This window comes from Podarcis cretensis (assembly GCF_951804945.1).
Source record: "Podarcis cretensis genome assembly, chromosome: 15".
NCBI lineage: Eukaryota > Metazoa > Chordata > Lepidosauria > Squamata > Lacertidae > Podarcis > Podarcis cretensis.
Window position 1 is genome coordinate 7,286,787 of NC_137185.1, and position 14,918 is coordinate 7,301,704.

At 45.5% G+C, this 14,918-nt stretch overlaps 1 protein-coding gene across 7 annotated transcripts in view; it reads right to left on the reverse strand.

Moving 5' to 3' along the window:
• The window catches only part of SYNRG (synergin gamma), a 56,155-nt gene that overhangs the window by 23,301 nt on the left and 17,936 nt on the right, over positions 1 to 14,918 (reverse strand). For all 7 annotated transcript variants that reach the window (XR_013833495.1, XM_079955390.1, XM_079955394.1 and 4 more), the window contains 4 exons: positions 12,800 to 12,936; positions 9,597 to 9,715; positions 7,981 to 8,043; positions 1,312 to 2,238 (listed from right to left, as the gene is read on the reverse strand). Coding sequence is in view for 6 of the 7 variants with exons in the window: in XM_079955390.1 (XP_079811516.1) it covers positions 1,312 to 2,238; positions 7,981 to 8,043; positions 9,597 to 9,715; positions 12,800 to 12,936 (1,246 nt within the window). In the remaining variant the exon portion in view is untranslated. The remainder of the gene's footprint in view (positions 1 to 1,311; positions 2,239 to 7,980; positions 8,044 to 9,596; positions 9,716 to 12,799; positions 12,937 to 14,918) is intronic.

Genomic DNA, 14,918 nt, shown 5'->3' on the forward strand with positions numbered 1-14,918 from the left:
CTTAAACTACAGGTTCCAGGATTCTTTGGGGAGGTGATATGCTTTGCATGTGTGTTGGACGTGCTTTAAACGCGTGGCATGGATCTGCCCTGAAGAAAATGTGTTGTGGCGAAAGCATTCTGACCTTACAAAAGCCACAGACATCTTTGGACCCAAGTATGGACCTTCGTGTACAAAAACAGAACGTAAAGCAGCAATCCCGGCCAAAGAGGCCTCCCCGTTCTGAGCACTGATCAGAGTTCTGCATTAGCCTTTTATTCTTCCCCTGCCAAGGGGTCGCCCATGCCCGGCAACTTGTGCAAATACAACGTGGCAGCTATACTGTTTGAAGATTATGAGGGTGCAAAGACTGCATGAGGCAGAATTTCAGAATACAGGCGGAGGGGCTGGGAACGGAAATTTACAATACAGACTGAGGGCTTGAAGAAGATGCTAACACTGGTTATGCCTTAAACTGAGAGTAAAATAATAATAATAAAGGTACGACTCCCTCACCTTGCGGCCATAGTTTAGCAGTACCTTACCAATGTTTCTAACCATGGTTAAGGTTAACCTGTGCTTCAGTTTGATCAGGACTTGTAACCACTGCTTCAAGTGGGTATCAAATCCTAGCTGAACTGAAATGCCACATAGCTTGAGCCTCAGTGCTAAGGTATCGCTTCAATATAGTTAAGGCAGCAAGAGGGAGTTCGCCACCCCCTGAAAAAAAGACTGGGGAAGGATTTGAGGCTAACTCGCCATCTTATTACCAAGAGGGAGCTGGTATTATGTCTGCAGTGGGCCTTGGAGATGCCCTCCAAACTTCTTGAGAGATGTGCCACATTCACTCTGACATTGCAACCTTACAGATCTTCAGAGATGAATGAGGTCTCCAAGAGCAGACGGGTCTCTTTCCAGAGAGGAGCAACCCTTGGCACAATGGGAGGGGGCAAAGGCTAACTTGCAAAATAGTTAGATAACACCTATGGAGTATTGAGGCAGCCTCTCGTTGGCAGCAGTCTTGTCTCGGGCGCCCTCAGGGAGTGGCGCCATGAACAAAAGAGGTCCCCCCCCCCTTGGAATTGGGGCTGCTAAGAGGTCGTTGGCAATACTGCGCAGCACAGGATCCACCTCAAACCATCCAAATCGAAAAATTACGTCGGACGACAACAAAGAAAAATGTGTAATACTGCTTGGTTAAGAGATTAGCAGCTTGCCAAAGAACACAAGTTCAGAGGACCGGCACGTAATACTGAAATTCAGCTTGGGGAGCAACACTTTTAGACATTTCCATTGCCTTTCGTTACCAGAGCAATCTAACTAGTTCCTCACCTGCGGCTGGCGGATGCTGACCACTAACGGTTGGCAAATCCAAAGAGCTATCAGACATGACATGCTTAAGGTCTCCTCCCACGTCCGCCAGCTTCATGTCAAACTGGACAGAGAGCGCATCTTCAGAGTCTTCCTTGCCCACGCTGCTGCCCCCGATGGACGGGAGGTCCAGAGACTTGACCGAAGCAGAGTCCTCTTTCGCATGCTTGAAAGCTGCCAGTTTGTCGACCAGGGATTTCTCGGAACTGGAGGAAAACTTGTTCGAGTGGAAGTCGGCAAAGTCGTCCTCGCTCTTCACGGACGAAGGGGTGTGGTCTTTCAGTTCTTCAAAGCCTATGCCAGGGGCGTCCAGAGACAGCTGTTTGAAGATGTCGTATTTGGTGGAGGTGGGGGCCGAGCTCTGATCGCTCTTCAGAGTGTTGGCCAAGGAGCCAGCGGGAGGAATGGGGCTGGCCTCTTGCTTGAGTGAAGAGCCGACGCTGTTATTGAAAGCCATGAAGTCTGCAAATTCATCCTGAGTGGCGGCCGAGGTACAATTCGACAACCCCGCAAAGAGATTGAAGTCGGCAAAGTCGTCAGGCGGGATCGAGCTGTTGCCGGGTGCCGGCAGAGTCGGAGGAGCGGCAGAAGCCGGAGGTGGTGGTGCAGGGAAAGACGGCTGCTGGGGCGAGTTGTAGGCGGGTGGAAAGGGGAGAGGTCTGTTCTTGCCGGCAGGGGCCAAGGAAAACAGATCCAGGTCCGCCAGGTTCAGAGAAGGCTTTCCTTGCGGCGGTGGTGGCTGCTTCGACTGTGCAGGTAGAGAAGGGAAAGGCGGAGGGAAAGGTTTGTCTTTCATCGGCGGGTCTAGTGGAGAGATGCTGTCGGCGGTTTTGAAATCCGTGAAGCCGTCATCTGCTCCGGCAGACTTGAACTCTGCAAAGCTGTCTCCTGAAGAGCAAGGGAAAGGAGGAAAACGTCAGTAGGATTCTCGAGAGCGACATATGTGACTCTCTCAGCTGAGCAATAAATGTATTAATTCGCACAAATGCTCAAAATGGCTTACGGGTAATTTGTTTGTTTTGTTCACTTTCCATCTCAGTTCTTTCCAAGGGCTCAAAGCAAATTTTGTGTGTGTGTGTGTGTGTGTGTGTGTGTGTGTGTGTGTGTGTTGGCAGGCAGCAAACACAAGCCAGTCAAAATCAAGCATTTGAAAGTCCTATAGAATTCAACAGGGGAGATTTAAAATTCTACTGAAGATGACCATTCAAACCAACGGGACATCTTTGATCAATATATTATCTTATTTTCACATATATTTTCATTCCTAAAGTATTCTGTGATTTCCTGTATTGGGGATAATTTAATTTATCTTGGGTCTTTCTTTCATACGCTGGAATTATGAACAGAGGTATAGTCAGGTATTACAGCCTTTCAGTAGGAAGAATTTTTCACAGCTGTTTTTCCTGTTTTTTTCCAAGGCAGACTTATTCCCCAGTTTTGAATAGTACACCAAAAGGACCACCCATTTCTGAAAAGGACTTCTCTGCCAAGTGGAAAGCCCTTGCACACAGGGGAGCAGAGTGGGTTATAATGATAACAAAAAAACTAGCCTGTCCCAAGAGAAATTTTGAGCAAAACTACAATCTTAAATACCAGTGAAGTGATGTACGCATGGGTAGCCCACATGATGCCCTGAACTACAACCCCGGTCATCCCTGACCATTGGTCATGCTAGCTAGCTGGAGTCTAACAAATATCTGAGGGGGGGGGTGTCACAGGTTAGGTACCCCTAATGTAAAGTAACCATAAGAAATACAGTCCCACGCAGGCCATGTTCACATGCGATCAACTCTCAGTTTAGAAAGTCAAGGTGTGTACACACTTTGTGTAGCTGTTTTCCTCCCACTTCATTCTTCCCTTCACATGAATGAACCAACAAACCAGTGAGCCCCAGTTAACTATAGTTTCCTGTTACACCCAGACCAGGAAACCATGGTCGATGGCTTCCAAACCACCATAATTTGAAGTTGGTTTCCAAATCCTGGCTTGTTTGGAAGACATGAACCATAGTTTCCTCATTCAAATGTAACAGGCAATAATGGTCAACTGCAGCTTCCTGGCTTGTTTCTACATGTGAAGAGCAAAGCAGCTTTGTGCAGGTTCCTGAAGTCTATGCATCTTTCAACTTATTAAACAGAGATTTTTATCATGGGCATGAGGCCAGTGGGATACGGCTAAACTGTGCTGTGGTCGTCTGGTTATTGAGAAGGGGTTTCCTAGAAGCCTGGGTAATTTGTCTGGGGTGGGGAAGAGAATCAGCTGCTATCACTGTTTCATAGGTGGGCACAAATGCTTTCTACATACGATAACTAAAAAGCTGTGGTTATACATGCTTAATTGTATTAGCCCATCAACAGTATTGTAATGAGCCTTGATAAAAGAAGAATACAGCTTGTCTAGATTACAAAACTGTAATTATGTGCTGTAAGAACTGACGCAAATTGCCTTCATTTGCATAATTTATACAAGTCAAAGAACTAGAATTTCTTTGGGGTAGAAATGTACCCAGCCCCCCCGGCAGTGTAGCAGACCCATAGCTCTTAAGGCACTAGCTATTCAGAAGCAACAGCCCATCCGGTGGCAAAGTGAGATAAGCTTCAAATTCAATGTAAGCATTTCATTATTTATTTATTTATTTATTTATTTATTTATTTATTTTCAATCAAACCTTATGCCATTCCCCGAGTGTCCCTGATTTCACAAGTTAGGTGGGCAGCTCTTATCGGGGTGGGGGGAAAATCCGATTCAGTTTTCACTTAAAGGACAATCTACCTCATTTAGACTCTCCGAAACAACACATGACTCAAAATGCACGTAAGCTTTCAAAATTTGCACTGCTCTGAATTTTGCAATGCACTTACCCAGCCAAGTAATGCATGCAAAAGTGGTCGGGTAAAGTGTGTATAAAAACGCTGACATTGGTGAAAATTAACTTACAAAATGCATCGTATATGGGGAGATCGCTTGGCAAAAATGTGTATTTTAGGCAAAGCTGTATACTAGAATCTGCACTAAAATCCCTATGAATCGTCATGAGGACTTAAAGAAAACACACGCAGCACACAGTGCAAACTCATGCAGAAATGTGGAGAGCTGAACTTAAGATTGCAAAAAACAGAACCTGAGAGAAACAAACATGGATGAACTTGCCTATCCTTATGTTATCATCTGGGTGGCTTTTTCTCTGGGGGTGCCTCAATGCATCAATTTCCTCCTTAGGCAACTTCATGGGGTGCCATCATTGCTACCATTTCTAAGCCCATCACTTTCCTCAATAACTTTAAATGATCAATATCAACCCCTCAAAGGTTTCCCCAATAAGGGTACTTCTTTTTACCAGCATTGCTTAATGGTTTTTTATTCTGCTTGGAGTTAATTATTTTAGCGTCAATGTTTTGTACTGTCTTCGTCGGCGATGTAATGCTATCTCTTGGGGAAATAATAGTAAAAAAGAATAAATAACCCAGCTTGTCTCCTGCTCCCAAGATTGGTGGTGGCCAGCGTTCCTTTCTTAAGCTAACTCCACGTTAATGAATCAGGAAGGCAAGTAGATGGTTCCTTAGTGGGAGACAGTTGTTGGAAGATGACAAAACATCTTACCTACAAAAAGCTTAAGACATAGTACATCAGCTTGCCTGAGGTCCTACAAAACTTCTTGCTGGTTTTGCTACAGCAAACTAGCATGCTCATCCCTCTGGAAGTTATGAGAAGATGGTTTCTTGTTACACAAATATCTCTGAAATGGAGTTTGGGGGAGATGATACCACTTCAGATAAGGACAGCAGGCAGCGGTGTCTATGTATTTTTGCAGTAACCACAGGAGCAGAGGGCTTTTTTGGAGTTGAGAGGGGCTTCAAAAAGGAGAAACGGAGCCAAGTTATAGGCTGGAAGCTACTTTGGCTTATCTGATGTGGACCAGAGGGGTCTGCTGCTTGCTAGGTGTGTAGCTGCCCATTCCACAACTTATATGCTAACAAGAACCTAAGAAATGTGAGTGTGTCTGAATGGGCATGTTCAAAGACAGAAAGGCTGAACCTGTGCAAACAAGAACTGAGCAAGAAGAGCAAACAGTCTCTTGTGCAGTCTGGATTCTTGGAGGGATATTTTCTGAAGCCTTTTTCACATACGCTCTTGGTCATGCTTGGGCACAACAGACAGCCTGGAAGATGATGCTGGAAATCCCTGCCCTACTTCAACTTTCTCCAGTTATCACCTGTGTACATGTTGTTACCTTAGAACAGGATGCTTAGGAATGTAGGAAGCTGCCTTGTAGCGGGTCAGACCACAGCCACATCTATCTCAGTACTGCTTACACGGACTGGCAGTGGTTCTCCTGGGTTCCAGGCAGAGGATATTCCCAGCTATATTTGGAGATGCCAGGAATTGAACCTGGGACCTTCTGCATGCAGGGCAGGGGCTCTAGACACTGAACTACAGCCCCTCTCTTAAGACACTAGAGCTAGACCGCATAGTTGGCCCCATTTAATTCACTTAATTTTGATTAACCCATTCACCAGCAGGACATATTTACACAGAAGCTGCTGTTAAAATATGTCTACATTACTTGAAAGGTAATGCGATGCAAAACTTCTATCTATATCTACTCACACACAGAGAGAGAGGTTTTGCGCCATCATATTTCAAATCACCGTCACCACGAAAACAGAAAATCCAGTTAAGTCAGTTTCACAAATGCTGCCATAAGTAAACAGAAAGAGCAAATCAACGCTTCAGGCCAGTTTAAGCTGTGGCAAAGGTTGGCAAGATGGGGTAGCAACAGTCACCTGACTTCCAGTTGCCTGTGACTGCATACAAGGATGGAGAGGAGGGGCAAGGGAGTGGTGAGGTCAGTACAGTGCAAACACTCCAGCAGAGCCAATCCAGAACTCCAACTGGTACATTGGCTCCGCACCAACCTTGCACCTCCCAGGATGCAACAGTGACGTGGGTGTTTGGAGGTGAGCAATGCTGCTCCACCACCTGCTACTGAGGAAAAAGGTACTGAGGTCACATCAAACAGAACTCCTGTTACGCAGACCTGGTTCTTTCAGGTAGTGCAAACTCCAGCTTTCCCAGACGGGGAGAAAAGCACCTTTGTGAAACTGACGTCAACCCAAACCGAGGCAAGGTACAGCAAAACTTAACTTACTGGTGGGCTGCAAGCTTTTCCGTTAGAAATGTAAGCTGGTGAAAGGGTTAAAAGTGAAAAGAGGGCAATTCAAAACCAACTTCTCTTTCTCTGAAATACTGGACGGGCTCAGATGTTTTTCATGCTGAGCCAACCCCTTGCTTGGTGCAACACTCCAACCTGATTTAAGGGTGCTGGAGATCTCAAAAGCTTGCCACAATTTTGTGACTTTTTTGTTGCTGACCTTAATAAAGGTATTTTTGCAACTGCCGACTTTTTGAGTGATATGCCAGGCAGCTTCACAGATAAAATATTCTGTACTTCCTTCAGGGAGAGGCTCCCTAGGAAATCTCCGGTCTCGGTGCTGAGAAGGCTGAAGTCCCGCTTAGCTTTAAAACTGTTAATGGCATTCCAAGTCTCCAAAGCGGTTGCCTCCAATTTTTACTTGTTACACTGAGACGATGGAAAGCTTGAGCTACAGTCCAGTTATTGAGAAACTGAGACTCGTAATGCGTTTCCCCTGGCCTCAGGTTATTGAAATGCACACAGCATCTGATGAAGCAGCCTGTAGCCCACTGAGTTAATTAGCCATAGCATATTTGCCAGTCTTTTGAAAAAGGTGCTTTTAAAAAAGGGACTCTAGTCCCTTTTGATCCAGGAAACTGCATCTTTCCCAGAAAATGTAACTACGCTGCCCTTGGGGACCTTATGGAAATGAGCTTTCCTGGAAACAGCTATGAGAAAGCTGTGCTTTTCTGCAGTTATATAAAATGGCAATAAACTGAGAAGGAAGAAGGCTCATTGCAGCATTTTCCCACAGCCTGAAAGAGCGGGGAAAGAAATGCATAGCTTTGAAAAGCAGCTGCATATTAACAGGCATTTAAGCCAGAACTTACACTCACTTCCTAACAGCTGGGATTGATGGAGGTTGCAGTCCAACAACTGAGGCAGCAGGAAGGTTGCTTCAATTATTTAAAGTAGGGTGGCCCCCAATCTCTGAGTCCACTGACCCCCTTGATGAGCTTGCCACTGACCCCAACCCAACTTCTTAGGAATGTAAATGAGACAAAGTCAAGGAATATTAAAGGCAGCTTCCTTTTATGCCTTTGCATCTTTGTGGGGGAGTGAAAGAGGGGTGTTAGAATTGAGACACTGTATGAAAAAAAATTAAAAAGTGAAACTAGGTCCCATTGACCGTGCGTGTGTGTCTGTGTGTCTGTGTGTCTGTGTGTGTGTGTGTGTGTATGTGTGAGAGAGAGAGAGAGAGAGAGAGAGAGAGAGAGAGAGAGAGAGAGATATGGGGGGGGGAGAGAGAGGGAGTGAATATTCACCACTTTGGGAACCCTGGTTTAAATAAATGTCTACACACACAGTATTAATGCCCTGAGACTGGTGCTGGTAGGATTTTTGCCAAACCTACAGAGACCCTTTAAAGAACCTGAAAAAGAAGCACAGAGTCAACAAGGCAAAGATATCAAGGTTTGCAAATCTGGCACACTTACCTAAGGGCTTACTCTCAGGCTGCTGCTCCAGCACTCGGAAAGCACTGTACTTGTCTCCATAATCTATTGTGAGTATAATTATTTTTTTTTTAAAAAAAGGAAAATTCAGTCACAACATAGTTAAATTAAGGCTGGAATAAAAGACACACACACACAGACATCATCATCATCACAAGTTAAAAATTGGCACGTTACGTAAAGTGTCTGCGTGACTGTCTTTAGATCAGCCGCTAAAGAAAGAATTCTTTCTGAGATGTGTTCTTGGGCACTTCTTGAGAAAAATCAGTTGCTTTCTCCTTTCCTTTTCCTCGCGATCAACATGCCTCCCCCTCCCCCCTTTGTTTCCCAACCCTACCTTGCAGCCTAGGCATTTTGTAGTAGCAGATGGAAGCAGGAATTATGCTGCTCAGGAATCTCAACGGAAGAGTCATATTTCAGTGGCAGAGAATCGGCTTTACATGCAAAAGCTCTTCTGTTCCACGCTCAGCCTCTCCAGGTAAGGCTGGGAAAGACCCAGGTCAGAAACTCTGGAGAGCTGCTGCCAGCCAGGGCAGGCAATACTGAGCCAGATGGGCCAATGTTCTGACTCAATGTAAGGCCGCTCCCTAAGTAACTGAGTCCCACTGTGCTCAGCTGCAGCTTATTCCCAGTTATTCCATCCTCCCTCCAAAGGGCTGTCTGTTCTAGTTTAAAGAACTCTAAAGAGGAAGAGCAGGACGGCCTTAAAGTCACCCATCAACAGTTAGTACCCGGATAAGACTCAGCAGGCACAGAGTCTAAGTTCTTCATCATATCGCTAAGCGATACGGTGTTTTTATTTCAATTTTAGTCACCGTGTCTACATCTGCATCTGTGCATAGCAATCAGCAAGTGCAGGTTTGGTGCAAACCGGTGTCCCCCGTACAACAATCAATATTCCTTGTACATAGCAATCAAGGATTTCAAGGCCAAGGGCTTTAGCTTAGGGTTTATTACAATTATAGCCTACCTTTCCTCCAAGGAGCTTAAGGTGGTGTACAAAGTCCCCCCCCCCCATTTCATCCTCACAACAACCCTGTGAGGTAGGCTAGGCTAAGAGGCCCAAAGGTCACCTAGTGGGAATCTGAACCCTCGTCTGCTGGGTCCTAGTCCAGCACTTTGACCACGACATCACACTGGATGCCGATTTACACCAAGGTTATCTGTATATCCCACCTCTCCTCTAAGGAGCTCAAGGTGGCCTACATGGCTCTCACTCTCTCCATATTAACCTCACACACGACAGCTTCACGCTTGGATCTGGTGCATGAGGAGGGAAAGGTAAACCTGGTAAATGGGGAAAGGCAGGGCCAGCCCACCCATGAGGTCAGGGAAGGTGGCTGACCCCAATGTCACTCTCTCCCCCCCCCCCCTTGTTCCTGATGTACATCTCCACTCACCTCTCCTTCCCTGGTGGGGACCAGGACAAGGGGCTACATTTTTTTGTTCGCCTCGGGTACCAAAATGTCTTGGGCCACCCATGGGGAAGGGAGAAGTGTTCCCAGCACCGCCACAACCCTTCCGAGATGAGTGATCAACCTATTAAAGGTCATAACAAACAGGAGTGCACCAATACTTTAGACAGCTGCTTTTTTTACCTCCAAGCGAAGCTGTGCTTTCTGTAGCCTTGTCGGTGGCAATCCCTTTGAAAACGGCATACTTATCCACAGCGGGCGGCACCTTCGCGCCGGAGAGCGGGATCAGCATTGGAGGGGCGCTGCATAAAAAAGCAAGGGAAGGGGAAAATGTGAGGAGAGGGCTGGGCACAAAGGGCCTTGCTCCCAAGGCAGATGAAGGTGATAGACTATATGGGACTAGCAGAAATGACCGGCAGAATCCGAGACCAGGGAAAAGAGTCGGCGGAAGAAGACTGGAAGAAATTTAAAGATTACTTACAGAAGCATTGTAAAATTAATGGATGTTAGAATGATGTTGGACAGAAATTAAGTGGTTACCAGCTGTAATGAAAAGGCTGAGAAATAAGTTATAATAAGTTATAATAAGGATTTGCTGAGCTAATTATTTGAATTGGAATACAAAAAGGGGAGGTGAGAGGAGGTCAGGGAAATAAGTTAATAGAAAGTAAGTAATGGAAATTGTATCTGTTTTTAATTGTTTTCAATTTTGTATTTTTGTATTTCTGTTATTTTTTGTGTTCTTTTTGTTTTTGTATTATTTTGGAAATGTTAATAAATATTCTTTTAAAAAAAAAACAAAGGGCCTTGCTCCCACAGAGACCGGCTCAGTTGTCAGAGAAGACGTTCTCAAGTGTTGCATTAGGGTGGAAACGGAGTCAAAGGAGGGGCTGGGAGAGATCTTGATGCAAGAACAGCTTCTGGTGGCCTGCGAGGGCACTTCTACTTGTGGCAGAGCACAGGGTAGGACTTCCACAGCAATGGGGGAGAAACCTCAGACTCTCCAGGTCTCTCTATCTGGCTCTCAGAACTCTCCCAGGCCTGAACTCTCCCTGGCCCCCTGCTTCACATTTGAACCAAGATAATGCCTCTTACCAGTCTGGAGGGAGGATAGACCGGGGGTGTGTGTGTGTGTGTGTGTGTTTAAACTAGCCTACTGTAATATTTACATCCTTTGCCCCTCCCACTTTTGCCTCTGGCCCTGCCTACCACTGGCATGTGACCTCCCAGGAAGCTGGTCCAGAATGCAATGTGGCCTTTGGGCTGGAAAAGGTTCCCTACCCCCATTCAAGGGTGAAGAAAACCACACACACACACATACACATATACGCAATGCTAAAATTTATGCCGCAAGATTTCCCGACGATATTTTTAGGGTAAGAGAGCTGCATGGAGTAACAAGCTGCATGGTGTTCCCCCACCGCTTTACCACCTACATAGATTTTGCTCTGGATTGACAGTCCCTACCTTAAGCCAAAAATCATCCGTTTGAGTTTAAAAGGGAGGGCAGAGAAATTAGACGGCCATACAAAAAATCCTGGCAAAAAGGAAGAGGAAGGAGATTTCTGGCCCACCCAGAACCCGTCTTCTTGCATCCTTTTCTCACACACCTGTTCCCTCTGTCATCCACCACCCCCACCCCCCCGCTCATTTTGGACAAATCTACCATTTCCTCTCTTATCTTTATTTATTTGAACATTTTATATACAGCTTAATGACAACTGTCTCTAAGTGGTGTACAAGAACCCACAACATAGATAGATAAAAATCAATCAGAACTATAAAATCAGACTTTAATTAAAATGCCTGCTGGAATAAAAAAAAATCTCTTTTGTAGGCACTGTAAGTTCAACAGGGAGGGTGGAAGGTGATGTACAAAATTCAATAGAAACAGCTAAAAAGCAGTTAAATACACACTGATCTAGTTGGTTAAGCATCCAAACACTGCAGCTCCCATGCAAATCTATGTTTTGTTGTGGTGGGAAAAAGCAAAGCCACCCCAGATTAGCTTCACCACACAACTCACATATTTTATCTCCCTGTTGACAGCTCAGAACAGCATCCTCGACATTAAAACAACTCATGCTTTTGTTTAACCTCAGATCCACGCCACCAAATCGAAAATATGGATTTCTGTGGGATTCACAGATACAGGGGTTTTGTTTTGTTTTTGGAAAAAATGGACTGGGAGCAAGACACTTTCAAATAAATCTCCTTATCAGTGGCCTACAAGCTGAGCGGTTCACAGATGCATGCTAATGGGGACTCATGCAGCTTGCAGAAGGGGGAGAGAGAGGGACTACACAAATAAAGAGAGCAAGAGGTAACATTTATGGAAATCTTATGCAACTTCACACCGGGTATCTAGCAGGATGCTGTACGGCAAGTCTAATCACCAGCTGTCTGTAGAGCTGGAGACTCCCCCCCCCCTCCACCCTCCAAAAATAAGTCTTTCAAACAATTAGACCAGCATATTAGACTGCAAACAATACGCCACTCCAGAGGGGAGGTGCAGTCACACGGGACAGAGGCGCAGGTGAGGCTTTTCCAGGAAAAACAACCTCTCCCTTCCACAGCTACATATCTGCTGACTCACACCCCAATTAGACCGTCATGGGAGGACATTTCCTGTGCCAAAGATGAATGGCTGCAATGCATTCTACATATTTATATGTAGCGGCTTCTAAGCGTAAGAGGAAAAGTAATATGCAATAAAAAGGCTGTCATAATTGCTGTGTTTATGGTATAGGTCATTATACTGTGTTAAACGTAATTACTGTTACTTATTGCAGTAAGACCAGGAATTCATTTCAATGCAAGATACAGTGAAGAAAACAGGGAGCTGTCTTATATCAAGTCCGACCATGGCTCCACCTACACTGACAGGCAGCTGCTCTCCAGGTTTGTCTCCCAGTCCTAATTGGAGATGCTAGAGATTGACCCTGGGACACTTGGCAGTGCAAAATAGATGCTCTACTACTGAGCCACAGGCCTTCCCTGGGGTGGGGTGGGGGGCGGGAAGCAAGATTCCAGTCATCACGGTTCTGAATTATACCTGCTCTCCAAGGTTTCAAATGGGGTTTTCCCCCTGGCCTTACCTGGGATTGAAACTGGGACTTTTTGCCTCCCAATCACATGATCACTGAGCTATAATCGTTCCCCATTTACAAGAGAACTAACCAGTGGCTCTCCTACAAAGCTTGGACATGACTAGCCTAAAACGTAACTGGATCCGATTTAGAATGAGCTAGGGACATATTCCTGTTTCTATGTCTTCTAAGTGGGAAGATGTGAAAAGCTATTTTTGTTTGTTTTTGACACACAAGTATACACACACTTGCCAGCAAAAACCACTACAGTAAAAGTATGTTTTAAAAATCCTCTACCTGCTCTGCTGCTGTGCTGCACTCGCCTTGCTTGATCCAGATGTTTCTCCCTGGAAATCTGTAAAGGTGTCATCAAGCCCCCCAGACTTAGAAGCGTCCTGGAAATCTTGGAAGTCGTCGTCATCCTGTTTGGCTGCCTAGATTAATATGAAATCATAAAGTCCCCTTTCATGGCGAGAGCTTTGCACTACTATGCTATCTATGTATTTTGTTATTTATTGGCTACTCCTAAAGTTCCTAGGAGGCTTCTAATAGCAGAGGTGCACACTTTCCCTTCTCTTCCATTAAAACCAGAAGCATGCTTTGTTCCTACACCCCAGAAGATTTGCTTTCATAGTGCACAGGAGAAAGAAGCATTCCGGGAGATGATGGTGCCGGGTCAAGTCTCCACTGAGTCTCTGCTGTGCGAGGAGGAGCTCTAATTATCAAATTACTCTGATAAAAAGGCTCAACCTATGAAAATAACTGCCAACTTTTATCAGTAAAAGACTCCGGGAGCTGTTGGGTGGACTTTCAAATCTCCCCACCCTTTTGAAGCTACTTAAATCAACTTTGAACTCCCCCTTGCAAAGCCCTTAAAACTGTGGGCTGGATAAAGTAGCGCTATTTACCGTATTTTTCGCCCTATAGGACGCACTTTTCCCCCTCCAAAAATGAAGGGGAAATGTGTGTGCGTCCTATGGGGCGAATGCAGGCTTTCGCTGAAGCCTGGAGAGCAAGAAGGGTCGGTGCGCACCGACCCCTCTCGCTCTCTAGGCTTCAGGAAGCTATCCGCAAGCCGTGGGAGCCTGGCGCGACTTCCAGCCGGGCTCCCTAGGCTTGAGGATAGCAGCCTGTTCTGGGGGCTGGCGTCGGGGGAAGCTCGGACTTCCCCCGCCCCAGCCCCGCGCCTGGGGGGGGGGATTTTTTTTTTCTTTATTCCCCCCCAAAAAAAACTAGGTGCGCCCTATGGGCCGGTGCACCCTATGGGGCAAAAAATACGGTATTTATGAGTCCAAGCATGGTACTTATAAGACAATGTTGCAAAGAACTGGGGATTTCACCCACAGAACCCGTAACAACTGCTCCAAAGAAAAAACAGGCCAAAATTTCAACATACTTTCAACCCAAGGCTAATGAAGCAAATAATCCAGGAAACCTCCATGCTCATGAGTGGTCTGTTGACCATACCTGGATTGCAAGGAGAAAGAAGCGTCGGCTCCCAGAGGAGGGTGTTTGCAGAGCTTCTGCATAAGTCATTGTTCAAAGCACAGCTCTTTCCCATGTCTCATGCAGAGAGTCCTTCCAAGGAGCACAGAATCACAGAATCGTAGAGTCGAAGGGACCATAAGAGTCATCTAGGCCAACCCCCTGCACTGCAGGAATCTTTTGCCCAGCGTGGGGATTGAACCCACAGCCCTGAGATTAAGAGTCTCACACTCTACTGACTGAGCTATCCCAGCTAGCAGTAATTCTGCTGCATGTCTGCATCGAGAGTGACTGGGTGATCCTATCACACTGCATACAGATGCACAGCAGAGGCAAACTGTAGTTAAACATAGCTGCATAAAACCCATTGAAATTAATGGACATTGTTAATTCATTTACTGAAATGCGTTTATAAACTACTTACTTTAAAAAATAAATAAATCTAAGTTTTATAAAACAAACAACATATTGTTAGAACATTAAACAAAAATAAAACAGCAGTATTTAAAAACAACCACCACAGGGCTGTATCTGACTAAGTTTCACTCAGAACTGACCCCTTGAAAGGAAAGAACCCAAGTAAATAGTACAGTGGTAGCTCGGTCCTTGAACGTCTCCAGTGACGAACGTTTCAGAACCCGAACGCCAAAAACCCAGAAGCAAATGCTTCCATTTTCGAACACGCCTTGGAGGTCAAATGGCTTCCGCTGCATGTTTTTTCAATTTTCTCAATTGAATTTGCAGACAGCCCTTTGCGCCTCGGTTTTCAAAGTTTCGGAAGTCAAACGGTCATTCGGAACGGATTATGTTTGAGAACCGAGGTACCGTTGTACCCTTTAACTTCCATGTGTCTACTCTGAGTCAGACCAACACTGACTACAACCCAGTAAAATTTAAAAGAAAAGATGCACTTAAACACAATGAAAGCCAT